The sequence below is a fragment of the Osmerus eperlanus genome, unplaced genomic scaffold (genome assembly GCF_963692335.1).
Source record: "Osmerus eperlanus unplaced genomic scaffold, fOsmEpe2.1 SCAFFOLD_675, whole genome shotgun sequence".
In the NCBI taxonomy this organism is placed as follows: domain Eukaryota; kingdom Metazoa; phylum Chordata; class Actinopteri; order Osmeriformes; family Osmeridae; genus Osmerus; species Osmerus eperlanus.
Window position 1 is genome coordinate 399 of NW_026911538.1, and position 15,837 is coordinate 16,235.

The window sequence follows — 15,837 nt, forward strand, 5'->3', positions numbered from 1 at the left end:
AGAGAGAGCAAAAACACGTGAGGGAGACTCCATGCAGGGCCATGTGTAGTCCAGGGCCCGGGCCTGGAGAGGCTGGGGAGGGATTGGAATGGCATGGAACAGTCTGGAACAGCGAGGGGGGAGAGAAGGGGGAGGAAGCTGGGGAGGAAGAGGCAGGGGGGTGGGTCTCAGGGAAAAGGCAGAGGGAGAGGAGGTCAGGGTTTTCCACTCCTCTCTCTCTCATCCTCCCATCCATCCATCCATCCCACTCTGGGAAAAGAAAGAAAGAGAGAGAGAGAGAGAGAAAGAGAGAGAGAGAGAGAGAGAGAGAGGGAGAGAGGGAGAGAGAGAGAGAGAGGGAGGGAGAACAGCATCTGCAGCTGTAGCTGAAATAAATCTGTATGTTCCGCATGGCTGCCAGTTCCTTCTCTCTCTCTCTCTCTCTCTCTCTCTCTCTCTCTCTCTCTCTCTCTCTCTCTCTCTCTCTCTCTCTCTCTCCTTCTCTTTTGTCTGTCTCCTCTCTCTCTCTCTCTCTCTCTCTCTCTCTCTCTCTCTTCGGCCTCCTCCTCTCTCCTAGCCTGTCTCCATGTTATCTCTCTGCTCTGCTCAGCACTGGGGAGTTTCTTTTACCTCCATCTTTTCCTCTGTCTCTGGCCCCCCTGTATCTCCCTCTACTTGGCCTTGTTCATCTGTGAGTTGGTAGCATGTGCTGGTGACCTCCACTGCGCCAGAGAGTGTGTACCCCAGGAAAGTGCTCATGTCACGGGGCTGATCTCACCGCGACGGCATCCCTACCAAAAAGCTATGAAGATGGCAGACTGGATTAGATGTGGATGTTGGCGTGTTAGTGTGTTAGCTCGTACAATGCTCCAAATGTATTTGCTATGAAAATGTAAAGCATGCTGTGTTTGCGTGGGCGCTCTCGTCTCTACACACTATGCAAACGAGGCGCCGTTTATGACTATGTATGCTGTGTGGGTGGTACTGCACGGAGGGGCTTGTCTGACAAACCTTTGTTTCGGTCTGTGGGCGTAAGTGGCTAGCTAATCACATGGTGTCGTCTGTCTCCCTCCAATAGGAGTTTGAGAACACAGAGGGGGAGGAGTACCAGGCGGACTTCTCCATCCTGGCCTCGCCCTCCTCCCAGAATGGACCTGAAGTCTACATCCTCCCCCTCACCGAGGTCTCCCTCCCCGTCTCCAAACAGCCCGGCAGATCCAGTAAGATCCTTTCCTCTCCTCCTCTCCTCTTTCCTTCCTTCCTTCCTTCCATCCTTCCTTCCTTCCTTCCTTCCTTCCTTCCTTCCTTCCTTCCTACCTACCTACCTTCCTTCCTTTCTTTCTTTCCTCTCCTCCTCCTCGCATGCCTCTCACATCATCTCACCCATGCCTCTCACATCATCTCACCCATGCCTCTCACATCATCTCACCCATGCCTCTCACATCATCTCACCCATGCCTCTCACATCATCTCACCCATGCCTCTCACATCATCTCACCCATGCCTCTGACATCATCTCACCCATGCCTCTCACATCATCTCACCCATGCCTCTCACATCATCTCACCCATGCCTCTCACATCATCTCACCCATGCCTCTCACATCATCTCACCCATGCCTCTCACATCATCTCACCCATGCCTCTCACATCATCTCACCCATGCCTCTCACTCAGGAGATTGTGTTCAAACGGTTAGTTCTCCTCTTCTCCTTCACAGACCCTGAGACCGTGAGAGCCATTTCGCTAACTCCTGTTCACCTAATCGGATGCAGTAGTGTTAATGCAGTCCTCATGACACTGGTTTCATCAGTTCAGGGAGGCGGTGTTTATAATGAGGACTAATGGAGGAAGTTCCCCCAGCGCATAGAGGCAGTAGAAGGCAGGGGGAGGCAGGAGGAGGCAGGGGGAGGCAGGGGGAGGCAGAAGGAGGCAGAAGGAGGCAGTGGGAGGCAGGGGGAGGCAGGGGGAGGCAGGAGGAGGCAGGGGGAGGCAGGAGGAGGCAGGGGGAGGCAGGAGGGGTCTCACCCCGTCATCTGCTGAGTGGGAGGTGCTCACCGCTGAGAAGGAAGGAAGATACCACACTCAGTCATTCACACACACTCACTCACTCTCTCTTTCTCTTTGGAGTAGCTGCGGTTTAGTAAGCTGTACCTGGGAGAGAAGATCGGCTGTTGGCTGCATGCTGCACACACGCACACAAACTCCCCTCTCCTTCCTGGGTCTTACTCATGTATGTGTGTGAGAGAGAGTGAGTCAGATCCTGCACGCTCACAATGAGTCCCCCCCCCGCATGACTCACCGCTGGCTCTGCCCTGTGCCCGAGGGGGGGGTGAGACGGGGTGCACAGTCCCAGGATGTAGGCATCGATCCTGATTGGACAAGCCCGCATCAGGCTAGCAGCCAATGGCTTCCCTCCCTTCTGTCCTCCATAGCTACGGCCCTGTGATTGGTCCAGGTGTTGCAGGGCGAGGAAGGGAGAGATGGGGAGAGATGGGGAGAGGAGAAAGGGTTGCATAGAGCATTTTTTCTCTCTCTCTCCTCTGTTTCTTCATCCCGCTTTCCTCTTTCAGTGTGCTGTGTTGCACATACAGCTGCAGACATGGAGTCAACAAATGATTTCCCCCAGTCTACATCTGCCTGCACTGTCCTTAGGACACATAACATGCAAATGTAGTCACGGCATCGAATCCATTTCATATCAAATACCAAAAAGTAGGATGACGTAACGATTGCACCTGTCAAGGTTGAAGAGTGACGGGACTACGTCTGAAGGATTGTCCCAGCGCTGTTATTTCAGTGTTTCTCAACATGCATACAAATGATGTCTTTGCATTATGTAGAACCTTCACTTTCCATACTGGAGGAATTAACTGCCAAGCTGCCCCTCTATGAACACCATACAAATACAGTTTTCAACCCCATTTCAATCATGTAAATACCATACCCATATTAATGTGGGACATATTACAAACCGAGCGCATGACTACATCATGACTCGCAAACATGCCATATAGGATTTTCAATTCTGTCTCCTGTTCACTATTTTCTTTCAATGATACTTCTTTTAGAAGGATAAAAAAGGACTGAAAACACAAATAGCTAAAAACCTACACAATCCATACTCCTCAAAAGGTACAGTCTCTGCGTGTCAAGTGTGTGCGTGCGCGCGTGTGTGTCATACCAGCAGCCCACTGCCCCTGCGTCCTCCGGCTGCTCAGGGAATGCCCTAAGTGGGAGAAGAGCGCACAATCCCAGATTCCTGACTGGGAGGGACATAACAGACCGGTCCAGTCTTCCTGTAGAGAAAGGAGAGAGGCACGTCTGTCCTCCTGCCTGGGGGTGGGTGTGTGGGGTGGGGGGGAGGGGGGGGGAGTGTTGTTGTCACCGTGACAACCTCTGCCCAGCGGCGCAGTGGGCCTAAAGAATGGGCCTTGTGTGTGTGTGTGTGTGTGTGTTTGTGTGTCCGTGCGCCTGGGTGTGTGCTCGTGTTTGGTGTGCGTCGGGTACCAGGCTCTGTGGAGTGTGGACCGACACACAATAGCAGTGATTTAAGCTTTGTGGGGAGGGAACAGAGTGAGACTCTGAGAGCCAGCGCCGAGGATGGCTGAGGCACCCGTGGAACGCCACAGTGGAGGACGGCATTTATGGGTAGAAAACAGGGAGGGGTCTGTGTGACAGAGAGGGATAGCAAGGAGGTGGGGGGGGGGGAGGGTGGTGGCATGCACGGGGACCTGGGAGGAGACAGAAAGGGGTTGGAGGGGAGGGGAGACGGGGGGGGGGGGGGGTCAGCGGGTATGACAGGGGTCTTTCTGCTGCTGACAGAGCAGTGTTTGTGGAGGCCTCGGAGCAGAGGAATGCTGCTGTCCCCCCCCGGTGACAGACGGTCATTATGTGGCTCTTGTGTCACTGCTGCTTGTCTTCAGGCTCCACACGGAGCTGGCGTGGCCAGACGCCACACCAGGGACATGCGTGACGGACCCCAGCGGTGTTCATACGTGAGCCAGGACCACAGAGGCAGCTGCCGGAGAACGCAGGAGCACAAGACTTGGGGAAACGTTTTCCCTCCAGACAACCTGAGGGGTCTTAAGTTGAGCTGCAGGACTTTCAGTGTGCGAGGAGCGTCAGAGAGAGCGAGAGCGAGAGAGGGCGAGTTCTGGAGGAGGCTGCGTGTGTCCCGGTGCGAGGATGTGTCGAGTCCGGGGCTGGGGGGGGAGGCCGGGGGAGCGGGCCAGCTTGTTCAGCTGTGTGGGGGGCTCCCACAGTTCCACCCTGCAGAGAGACATGGACTCTCTCACCCACACTGGGGCTGGGGCCAGGCTCCCTCTGTCAGGGCTCCCTCGGTTCTCACGCTCTGCCCCGCCACCGGCCATGCTCTGGGGCGGCCGGCGCCCGCTCCGAGAGGACCGCTGCACGGCTGCTCCTCATCCGCCTTCGCTATCCTTCCTCATCCCCGTCGGTGAACCATGAGGATTGGTGGAGGTACGATGTTGCTTTGGCGCTCCGCTTTTTCTCCCCGATCAGGACAGGAGCAGATCGCGAAAGGGGGCTTGAGGGGAAAGGCGTCCTCATCCGGAAGGGTTGGATTGGAGTCGGTTTCGTACGGAATCATGCATGGCTGCGTTGTGCCTGCTCGCAGGTCACAAGGTCCTGCGAGTCAGGAAACCTGTTTCCTCAGCTCTGCTTCGTAGAGGACATGTTCCTAGGCTGTGGGCATCTTTTTAGTTTTGCTCCGTTCGGTTTATTGTCTTTTGTTTCGCTCTGTGTGTCCCCCCTCTCTCTCTCTGTTTCTTCTGTGCCCTGCCTGTGGCACTTTTATTTCTTCGGCACTTCTGTTTTGATTTGTCTTTTCTTAAAATGTGCTGACAAGCCACACGTACTATTCTAGTATTAGGCTACTGTCTCACCCATCCTGACCTATTTTCTCCTCCGAAACCCACTGTCTTTCCTACTGTCTACATGTAAATGTTCAGGATATCTCTCGTTCTAATTCCAACCTATGTCTCTGTCCTTGTCTCTCACTTTGTCTCTCTCCCCCCCTCTCTCTCTATCTCTCTCTCTCTCTGTTTTTTCACTCCCTAGTCCAGCTGCTGAAGTCCTCCAACCTCGGCCGTCATAGCCTGCTCTATCTGAAGGAGATTGGCCATGGCTGGTTTGGCAAGGTGAGCTGTTCTCAGTCTTCGCTGTCTTGGCCGTGCCCGCTGTTCCAGTCTGATGTGTGGCCGCTGGAATGTGTATTTAATGTGGTGATAATCCGCACGCAGCCGGGCTCATCGAATACTGTACCATTCTCACTGGTTGGTGGACGAGTGAATGGGTTCGATTCATGCCACGGTGAATTCCACCCAATCTGCATGCTTTAGTCTCCCTGTCTCCTCTTTCACTCGCTTTCTCGCTTTCTTTTTCTCTCTTTCACACACTCTTTTTTTGCTGCTCTCTGTTGATTGTGTGTGTGCGCGCGCGCGTGTGTGTGTGTCCCAGGTTCTGCTGGGGGAGGTGAATGCGGGTGTCAGTACCACCCAGGTGGTGGTCAAGGAGCTGAAGTCCAGTGCCAGTGTCCAGGACCAGATGCAGTTCCTGGAGGAGGCCCAGCCCTACCGGTCAGAACCCTTGCCCCTCTCTCTTCCCCTCGGTGTGCACCAACAGCAGCCATACAAATAGAACGAAAGCGCGGACGGATAATGGACGCACGGCCATTGGGAGCCGGCCCCTTTTCCGTGTCCCAAATTCCGCAAAATGCAGTCAGTGTGAGCGTGGGGCGTGTATATGAAGGATATATGCTGCCCTCTGTGCCACAGGTCCCTCCAGAACCCCGCCCTCCTGCAGTGTCTGGCCCAGTGCACCGAGGTCACGCCCTACCTGCTGGTCATGGAGTTCTGCCCCCTGGTAAGACCCAGACCTAACACACAGACTTCATGTTAAACTGAACTCTTTTATGTCACGTTATGCCAGGTTGCTTTGCGTTGTTTTGGCCCAAGAATTCCAGTGCCCAGTCTGATCTTGTGTTGTTTTGTGCATCTGACAATAAAAGACTTGAACTTGAACTTCTTGACTGGCCACAGGACAGACAGATATAGGACTGGTCCAGAGAGGGAGAGGGGTGTAAGATGTCCACTGAAAGGGGGGGCGTGTTTCTGATCCCACCTCTGCCTGCAGGGGGACCTGAAGAGCTACCTGCGGAGCTGCCGGGCGGCCGACGCCGTCACCCCCGACCCCTTGATCCTTCAGAGGATGGCGTGTGAGATCGCCTCGGGCCTGCTGCACCTGCATAAATACAACTTCATCCACAGGTAGGCTCGACCGCGGGGCTCGGCAGGGCCGTCCGGCCTCGCGTGGGGGGGATCTTCTCGTCCACAGCTGTCCCGTTGGAGGGCTGGTGCTGTGCGGCTCTGTGCTCCCCCTGCTGGTGTCTCCTGGTAACAACATCCTGGTGCTGCCTGAGTGGCTGTCACAGACTCCAGCATCAGTGATTTTGTTGCCGGGGGAGGACCCCTCTCTCTCTGTCTCTCGACTCGTGTTGTTGCCATGACACCCAATCAATGTCTGCTGAGCTGATGAGTCCCAGGTGGCTGGTGGCTGGAGGTTAGATCAACAAACAATGATTAGCATCAATCTCGCTCTCTCTCTCTCTCTCTCTCTCTCTCTCTCTCTCTCTCTCTCTCCTTCTCTCAATCACCCATGTGCCTTCTCTCTGCTTTCTGGAAAGAACCATTGTGAAATTCTACTGGGCTTACCCAATAATGTCACAATAATGCACAATAATGTCTGGACATGTGTGGCTGAGCTACTATGACGGTAAATTGCTCCATAGAAACACATGTTTTTTTTAACGCCACACAAAAATGTATTTTTTATTGTCAATTCTGCTTTGCGTGGTTTTTCTGCACCGCAACATATGTCTCAACCCATTCCTCCTGTCCTGACCCCACAGTGACCTGGCCTTACGAAACTGCCTGCTAACCTCCGACATGAGTGTCAAGATAGGAGACTATGGCCTCTCTCACAGCAGATACAAGGTACTGTGCCAGTGAGTCAGCACAAACGGACTTCCTATAAGGAAGCATGTGACCTAGTAACATGATCTCCAGCCTGACTGTGTGTGTTGTGGCTCGACCCCCTCAGGAAGACTACTTTGTGACACCAGACCAGATCTGGGTGCCTCTGCGCTGGATCTCCCCGGAGCTCATCGATGAAGTCCATGGAAACCTGCTAGTGGTGGACCAGACTAAGACCAGCAATGTTTGGTGAGCTCAGCTCTGGGACTGGGATGGTATGAAATGGCATTCATTCAGAACTTAGAAGGATGTGTATGACCTGTGTGCCTACTCTCTTTAGGACCCTGGGAGTGACGATCTGGGAGCTGTTTGAGCTTGGGAACCAGCCGTACAGACACTACTCTGACAGACAGGTGCTGACCTACGCTGTAAAGGAACAGCAGCTCAAACTGCCCAAGCCCCTGCTCAAAGTCCCCTTGGCTGATCGCTGGTGAGTCTCACACACACACACACTCACACGCACATACACACACGCACACAATTACCATCCACACAAAGCTAAAGATGACCAATTTCTTTCTTCTCACTAACCAATCAATGTCTTTAAAGCTAGCACATTTAATTGTCATTAGTCTTTACCCTTTACAAAATCAATATCTTATTTATGTTGCCGTATCAATCTGCTATAGCAATATTTCTGCAATCTCTCAAGACCAAGGGATCGATAACCCCCTTTTTGTGGTGTACTTGGCATGCCCTATAAACAAGACACCTCATTTATCCTTCCTTGGATATCTGCCAAATATTGTTATTTTTCTTGGAAACATTCCTCATTTAGTCAGGCTCAGCCTTTAGTGCAGACACACACACATTTACTATCACAAACACTCACACACGTTCACTCACACACACACATACACACACTCACTCCCCGTCGCCAACCAATTTTAACATCTGCACCTGTCTTTAAGAGTTTTCGAGAGAGTTATAGCTGAATCTGACCAAACCGCTGACAAATGAATTCCTTCTCAAATACATCACCAACTATCTGTCCCCTAAACCCAGTCTGTGGAAACTGATGCTTCATTTCAATGAAAAACAGCCCACTATTATCATCATTCCTGCTCTTGATTTATTATGAAACGAATTGGTTTGTTATAGTCTCTGTTCCTTGTTCTCAATCTTCCCTCCTCACCCCTCTGTCTCTGTCTCTCCTTCTCCGTGTCCAGGTATGAGGTGATGCAGTTCTGCTGGCTGCAGCCAGAGCAGAGGCCCAGCACCGAGGAGGTCCACCTTCTGCTCACCTACCTGTGTGCCAAGGGTGCCAGCGAGGCGGAGGAGGACTTTGAACAGCGCTGGAACTCCCTGAGGCCCAACTTGCTCGGCAGCACCTCCCACAGCGCCCCGGCCCCGGCCCCGGCCCTCACCCCCACCCCGGCCCCGGACCTAGCCCAGGCCCAGGCAGTGGAGCTGGCCTCCTCCGCCTCCTCCTTCCCACTTCTGGAGCACTTCTCCTCCGACGGCTTCCACTCTGACACCGGGGACGACATCCTGACAGTCACAGAGACCAGCCGTGGCCTCAACTTTGAATACAAGTGGGAGCAGGCCAGAGCAGAGCAGCTCTACTGTTCCTCCTCCACCAGCGGCCCACTGGGCCAGGGCAACCCCCACTACCAGGACATCTACTACCCCATCACGGGCGGCACCTCGGGGGCCTGCAAGTCCTCTCCCTCCTACTACGAGTCAGACCCCCCGGGGGTGGTCCCTGTGCTGAGCGCCCACAGCCCTTCAGTCAGCAACGAGTACTACATCCGCATCGAGGAGCCTGTCGAGTGTAACATCGACCTGGACGACAGTGTGGCGGACTACAGCCCGGGCCTGGAGGCGAGCCACGCTAGCGTCTCCACAGGCGGCAGGTCAGGCCCCCCAGCCGGCCAGCCCAGCGCCTTCTGGTCCTCAGCAGAGAGGGGGAAGCCCAGTGCCTATGACTCAGATGCCAGCCCTACCGTCTCTCTCACCATGGAGCCCCTGCTCAGACACGCTTCCACCAGCAGCCCGGAGGAGCTAGGCCGCTCCCACCACCACTACTTCTCCCCCAATCACGGAGACAGCCCCTACTGTGAACGGTCTCCCACCAATCGGGCGGGTCACCGCTCTCAGGAGGACACGCCCTCAGCCTCGCAGCAGAGTTTTCTTCATCCAATAGGGAGGCTGGAGACCCCGCGGGGCGTTTCCCAGCCCGTCAGCAGCCCTAGCTTAGGCTACTGTGACCCCTACCTAGAGGCTAACCAGGGAACCCTGTCAGCCAGGAGCATGGTTAGCGATAGCTACTGTGATATGATAGGCCCCCTTAGAAAGAGCCTACCCATAGCTAACCACATTAGCATCGACGTCGAGACGGGGGATGGTCTCCTAGTGGGCCGGAGAAGGGGTGGCGACACGGTCGACGACAGTGACCTGTTCTCTGAAGTAGAGGCCACCAACTGGACATCTAACCACTCTGCTAACAACAACAGTCTGACCTGGGAAGGCAGGCAGACGGGCTTTAGCCAGGACAGCTATTTTGACCTGCATTGCACCACACTGTCCTCTACCACAACAGACTCTTGGCCTACATCTACAGCCGGTTCTACCAGTCCTTCGTTCTTCAGCGCCCAATCTTTCAGCGACTTGGACACCACGGGAGGAGAGAGTTCCTCCACGAGCAGATCCGACGAGTTTGAGTCTTATATTCACCTCTGCCATGAAGGGAGACGAGAAGCGATATTGTCCGGCAGAGACACCTCAGCCACGTACCTGCACAATATTGATTCTCTGTCCAGCTCGGTAGTGCAGAACGTTAACCTGAAAGCTGGGTTTAAGGAGGGCTCCTCCACGGTGTCCGCAGAGGGCGGCAGTAAAAAGCCATCAACATTCACAGGAGAGAGACTGTCCTCGGAGCCCCAGAGAATACCCGAGGCTGGCTATGTCAAGTCCCCATCCGCTTACATGGAGACTCACACCGGCGCCATGTCTGACAAGCTAAGAGCTAATATCTGGGAGGTGCCTTCCCTCATGAAAGACGTGAAGGTTCCAGGAAGGATGTCCAGTGGCCTGGAGGAGAGGAGGTCGGGCCATTCGGAGGGGTCTGAGGCCAGCAGAGGGCTGGACAGCGGGCTGGAGACGGGGGTCATCATGGTGGACATCGGTGACTGCAGCGACGAGGACGACGACATCACTTCAGGGATCTACGCCGACTTCCCCCTGGACTACATGGAGAGGGATGACGACCTCAGCCCCCTGCAGATCCCCGTAGGCACCCCCGACTCTGTGGACACCATGACCCTGTCCTGCTCGGCGGCCAGCCCCTGTGAGGAGGCCTTCAGCCCGGACGCCTTCAACGCCTCCATCCTGCCCAAGTCCCTGGACAGCGGCTACGACACGGAGAACAACGAGTCTCCAGAGTTCATCCTGAAGGAGCACGGAGGAGACTCCCGGGAGGGCGAGGGGAGCCCGTCTGGGGAGGGGGAGGAGCCAGAGCTGGTCCTGCAGGTGGACCTGGACCAGGGCCTCTCTGTCTGCACGTCCAGCGGACCTGAGCTGCAGCTGAAGAGCCTGACAGACAAGGGCCGCTACAGAGACTCTGCCTACTTCTCTGACGCAGAGAATGAGAAAAGTCCTCGAGATGAAGGCAGCAACTTTTTCACAGGTTCAGGTGACCAGAGCTTCTTGAGGTATGCTGGGAAACAAAGTTCCTCAAAGAAACCAGGCTCCAAAGCGCAGATTGAAACGCGGGATCCTTACCACCTAACAAACCAGAGGAACAACAAAGCTGGCGTTGTTTTGGTCCTGTCTGAACCAGATCCCTGCGCCACCTCCCCCTCCTCCACCCCCGGCCTCTCCATGCTCGCCCCCTTCCCCCCACAGATGGGGGGCTGCCTGACCAAGGAGTCGTCCCCAGACGACGGCTTGGGCCTGGAGACCGAGAACTCAGGGGAGGACCCTATCTCGGAGTGTAGCTCCACCCTTGTCTCAGAGCCTTCCTCCGCGGTCCAGGAGGGCTCAGCCAATCACGGCCAGGAGAACAGAGGGTCAGACGACTACTCCCCGGTCCAATCCCTGGGTTCGGACTCCACCGTCGTTGACTATGGAGAGGAAGTGTCCAAGGAGAGGGAAGATGGAGAGGGTTCCACTGAGGGAGAGGAGGAGGACTTCCCAGAGTTCAATCATGTGGAGGAAGAGGAGCAGATGGGAAGGAAGCCCACAAGAGAAGAAGAAGAGGACGAGGAGGAGGAGGAAGAGCAGTACGGTTCTCAGGGGGGGTTCGTCGAGGACCAGAACGGTTCCATGGAGATGCTGACGTCCTCGTGCTCCTTCCTGGCGCTGTGCGGGGAGGAGGCGAGGAGGGCGCCCCTGGAGGAGGCCGAGGACGACTCGGACGACAGCGAGTCGGACGAGGAGCTCAGGACCTACAGCCTGCAGGGGGAGGAGGAGAGCGAGGAGAGCGAGGAGGACCTCGCCTCCGTGCCGGTGGTGGTGAGCGACCGGAGCGGCGACCGACGCCTGCGCAGCCTCCTGAAGATGCCCACGCTGCTCAGCCAGTCCTTCTGCGACGAGCTCGACAGGAAGAAGAAAGCCGTGTCCTTCTTCGACGACGTCACCGTGTTCCTCTTCGACCAGGTCAGTTGTCGGGACGTTCGCGGCGGCGACGTTCGCGAAGGCTTATCGTCCTCACGGGATCAAGTGGCAGAGTGGAAAGTATGTGCGACTGTTAATGACATGTATCCCGTCTGTCCGGCCTACAGGAGAGTCCGACCGGGGAGCTGGCGGAATATTCCTTCCCCCCGGGAACTGCAGGAGCAGAGCCCAGTGGCCAGGCCTTAGTGGGGGACAGGCCCCTGCCCCAGCTCCAGCCCCTTCCCCTGCCCTCACCCCCCCAGGAGAGCGTCAATGCCTCAGAAGACTTAGACGGCAACATCTCTGAAGAGAGTAAGACAAAAGACTCGATGGAGGGAAACGTATAACATTGTACATACTAACTAGAAAACGCTTTCCACAGTCCAACTCATAAACATTTTCCTGACTGTACCTTGTCATCCCTTTGTCCGACTCATCCACATTGAACTGTGTCTATCTTCCCCTGTTGGATTGACTCTCCGCGGGTGTCCAGGTGGCCGGTTCGAGTGGGAGGAGGACTTCCCCTTGGTGCCCAGCCCCTCCGTGGAGGAGCCCGTCCCCGACCTGGCGTCCGACCCGGTCCCCGTCCCCGCCGCCAAGGCCCCCGAGGACAAGCCGGCCGCGGCGGCGGCCTTCTCCCGCTTCAGCGTGTCGCGCTTCTCCATCACCCACGTGTCCGACTCTGATATGGACTCAGCTGGAAGTGGGTGCTGCTCGCACATAGAGCTTACCTACTGGTTACTGGTTTGTCAATCTTTGAAGGTACAGTAAACAATTGGAAATGATTGGCTAACTGAGGTTGGTATCCCTCCTCCACAGGAAGTGAGAACGGAGAGAGGGAGTGACTCGGCCTGATCGCCCTGGTTGCTCCTTCGCAACCCAGGTTGGCTACGACTTCTTCAGAGTATTCCACGAGTATTCGACAACTTCTCCAGAGTATCATTCCTATCGACACGGGGTCTCCTGATCTTGTTGACCCCTTATGAGACAATGCCTCATAATGGTAGCAAAACATCCTTAACCTTCTGTCCTTTGTTTCTTAAAGACAGACAGATAAATAATAATAGTATGAAGAGGATAACAGTGAAGTGAAGACGAAAACGAAATTATATTATGTAATGAAACAAACATGATATATATGTATTAGAGTTCTAACATATATGATAATTGTAACTTATTTGCTCAATTTAGCATCAAATTCCATTGGTGACATTTTTTGGTGAAATGGAAAAGACAAGAATTGGTTAGGATGCTGGCGTCATTGCTGCTTTCCTCATTGGCTGCCTTGGTCCATCTGCTTGCTCATTGGTAGAATCTTCTTAAAGACTGTTCCAGCTCTGTTTGGGCCAATGAATGAAGGATGATGATGTTCGCACAAGATGCTGGTGTCAGTGTCCAAAGACGACAAGCCCCCCACCCTATCAGAGACAGGTGAGGTAGGAGAGGGTGGGTGTGGGTGCTCTGATTGACTTTGCCTCCAGAATACTACGGGAGCATCCTTTCCCCACTCCACAGGATGTTGTAGGTGGTGTCACATACCATTCAAATGTTCTACGATGGCCCTTGCAACAAAATAGATTTAGTTCAGGAGGGGAACCAGTTTCTCCCAGATAGTTTTCCCCTCAGGCTGATGATGGCATCTGGGAGTCTTAAAGCACTTCCTGTGACAAGGCCCAAGAAGGTGTATGTGAGCATAACTGTGCAATTCCTCATCCCCTCCTCCTGGTGCCACTGGTCAACCTAAGAGAACTCCAGTTTGTGTCCCTCTACTCAATAAGCCATCACACAGCTTTGCTCGTACACCGTTTTGTTTGTTTGACCAACAATAGAATTACTTGAAGAGATGTGAATGTGAATAACGGAAACCCCTGGAAATGTTTTAGTGCCAGATCACCCTTCAATTCAATACAGTGGTGTCATGTCAACATCAGAACTGTGATTGTTAATGGTATAACTCCATTACCTTTTGTCAAAGTCTATCTACTATCTGATGTCTATTGCATAATATGTGTTCGATCGCACTTACGATGGGTACAGAGGTGTTGAAAACAAAAATAGGTCACATTTAGACATAGTTCACCTATTGTATGAATGTTAGCAACATGTAGCAGGTAGATGGACTTGGTTTTACTACTGCAGTATTGACTGATCCGCCCCTTCCTCCTCTCAATCCGGACGAGATCAAAGTGCCAATTCTGTGTCCTCTCAGCCTGCCTTTTAAGTTCTCCAAGAAGGGACTGCTACGCTGGTATTTTTGTATGAACATTTAGAAATGTAACTGAAGATGGTGGACAGTACTCTCTGATATTTGCCAAAGAGATATTACAATGCCCATTGGTAAGTGGAAGATGGAGAGGAGGAGAAGTGGGTTTGTCCATGCACCAGTAGTAATATCATGGCTATATTTTAATCCCTCCCCACACTATCATGGCTGTTGTGCTCTTCCAAACAAATAAATACAACCAGTTTTTTTCTTTTCTTGATTTATTTATGGATATTGGAAGTATTTCAAGTAATCACTTTTTAATTAAGATAAGCCATTGTTTCCTCAAATAAAAGACAAAGAGATATCCAGTGTTGCATCCATTGATTTTATTTCTATGGGTGTGCACTTCCTGTAGAGGGGGTGGGTGGGTGTGTGGTTGTGGGTTGTTAAGGTGATAAAATATAAAACAGTATAAAATGCATTGCTAACCCTGCAGAACCTGTCGAATCCTATCCTCAGGCCTACAATATCTACTGTATAAGCCTCTATCAGCCATAAAGGATGCATGGACTCATTTGGTCGGCTTCTTCTGTAGCTCTTTCGAACACTCATTCATAGCCATTATCTCCAATTGTGACCAATTTGAAACTAGCAGTGTCCTCGGGTTTGTTACAAAGATGACATGATTACACTTCTACATTATGATGTCAATAAGTAGACAGGGAACTAAATCTGACATATATAGAAAAAATGAACTGTTACATACAACATGGCAGCTACCTACGTAGTGTGTCCATTTTGTATCTGGACTACAGAGAAATCAAGTGTCCTTTTTCAGCGTCAATCTTCTTTACAATTTCAGTATCTACAGTATGAAGTAGTTAGCAAAAAAGGAGTGTTTGCCATTCCATTATCTTTTTTTTACAGTAAATTACTTTGAAATCTTGAAAAACTAAAAGTGCAGGGCAAATATATTTCTTGTGAAATGATGAATTAGTATATACACGCGTACAGTTCTGATGCAAGTCCCTTTGATAATAGCAGTGTTGATCGGATGGTGAGATTTGAGCCAGAGGCTGCAATGAGCATTTTACAAACAATAGAAGGCACAGTCTCCATATGAATTGGTACTGTATCATAACTTGCTGTATCATGACAACGGCCTAGGAATTAAAAGCATAACTAGTATAATAGGTTACCTTAAATCACTGTACACATCATTGTGAGGCTAGAAGTCCTAGATCTGTTACATAGTTTATGTCATACCTTGACTTGAGTAAAGATTACAGTAGCAGGTTTTGCTTCAAAATAAGAGAAGAGGATAATACAGTGTATGCTGAACGTGTGGCGTTCATCTGGTGAATCGACACAATATTTACAAAGTAGTATCAAAGAATACTGGGGCCCGCTGTGTAGTAACATGGTAACTAAAAAGAATCGACCTGTGCGTGGGACACCCGTCATGGCTAGACAGTCAATCGCTGTGCTGCACGGGTGCTGACTAATTCAGAAACTCTACCACCTTCCCTCAGCATGAAACTGATCCGATATACTGTACATTCATTTACACATAATAACATGTAAACACCAAAGTGATATGAAGGCAGTCCAATTTGACCTACTGCTGCCAGCATCGACCCTTTGCCGAGTCATCCGGAGGGGCGGGTAGCTTTGTGACGAGCGGAAAAGACAACCTCGGCCACCGGTCCTGTTCAGAAGCAGGCCGGTGGAAAGAGGGGACGGGGGACGGAGGGGGTTGGTGTGGGTGGCGGGGGAAGGTGGGAGCACAGGGGTGGTTAGTAGAAGATGGGTGCAGATCGGTCGTCTGTGGAAGTTGGAGCGGAGGTAAAGCTCCAGGCTTGATCGCTGTAGAGAGAGAAGGGGGGGGGGCAAGGGACAGAGAAAGTTAGTGTTTATAACAAACCCAAATACACGATCATGTGCATGAACTCCTCCCATACAGGACAATCCCAGGTCAGTTTAGTGATTTGAAAAAGCTACT

General features: G+C 52.6%; 1 protein-coding gene across 1 annotated transcript; it reads left to right on the forward strand.

Annotated features, from left to right (window-relative positions):
* Nucleotides 1-1,057: 1,057 nt before the first annotated feature.
* On the forward strand, nt 1,058-14,102 carry aatka (apoptosis-associated tyrosine kinase a; the record flags this gene model as incomplete). Its single annotated transcript, XM_062455597.1, has 12 exons — nt 1,058-1,199; nt 5,061-5,140; nt 5,460-5,578; nt 5,777-5,864; nt 6,135-6,268; nt 6,910-6,994; nt 7,101-7,222; nt 7,314-7,463; nt 8,203-11,632; nt 11,758-11,941; nt 12,123-12,332; nt 12,449-14,102. Coding segments are annotated over 12 exons (4,770 nt in total), but the record flags the coding sequence as incomplete, so codon positions are not given.
* Between the last annotated feature and the right edge of the window lie 1,735 nt (nt 14,103-15,837).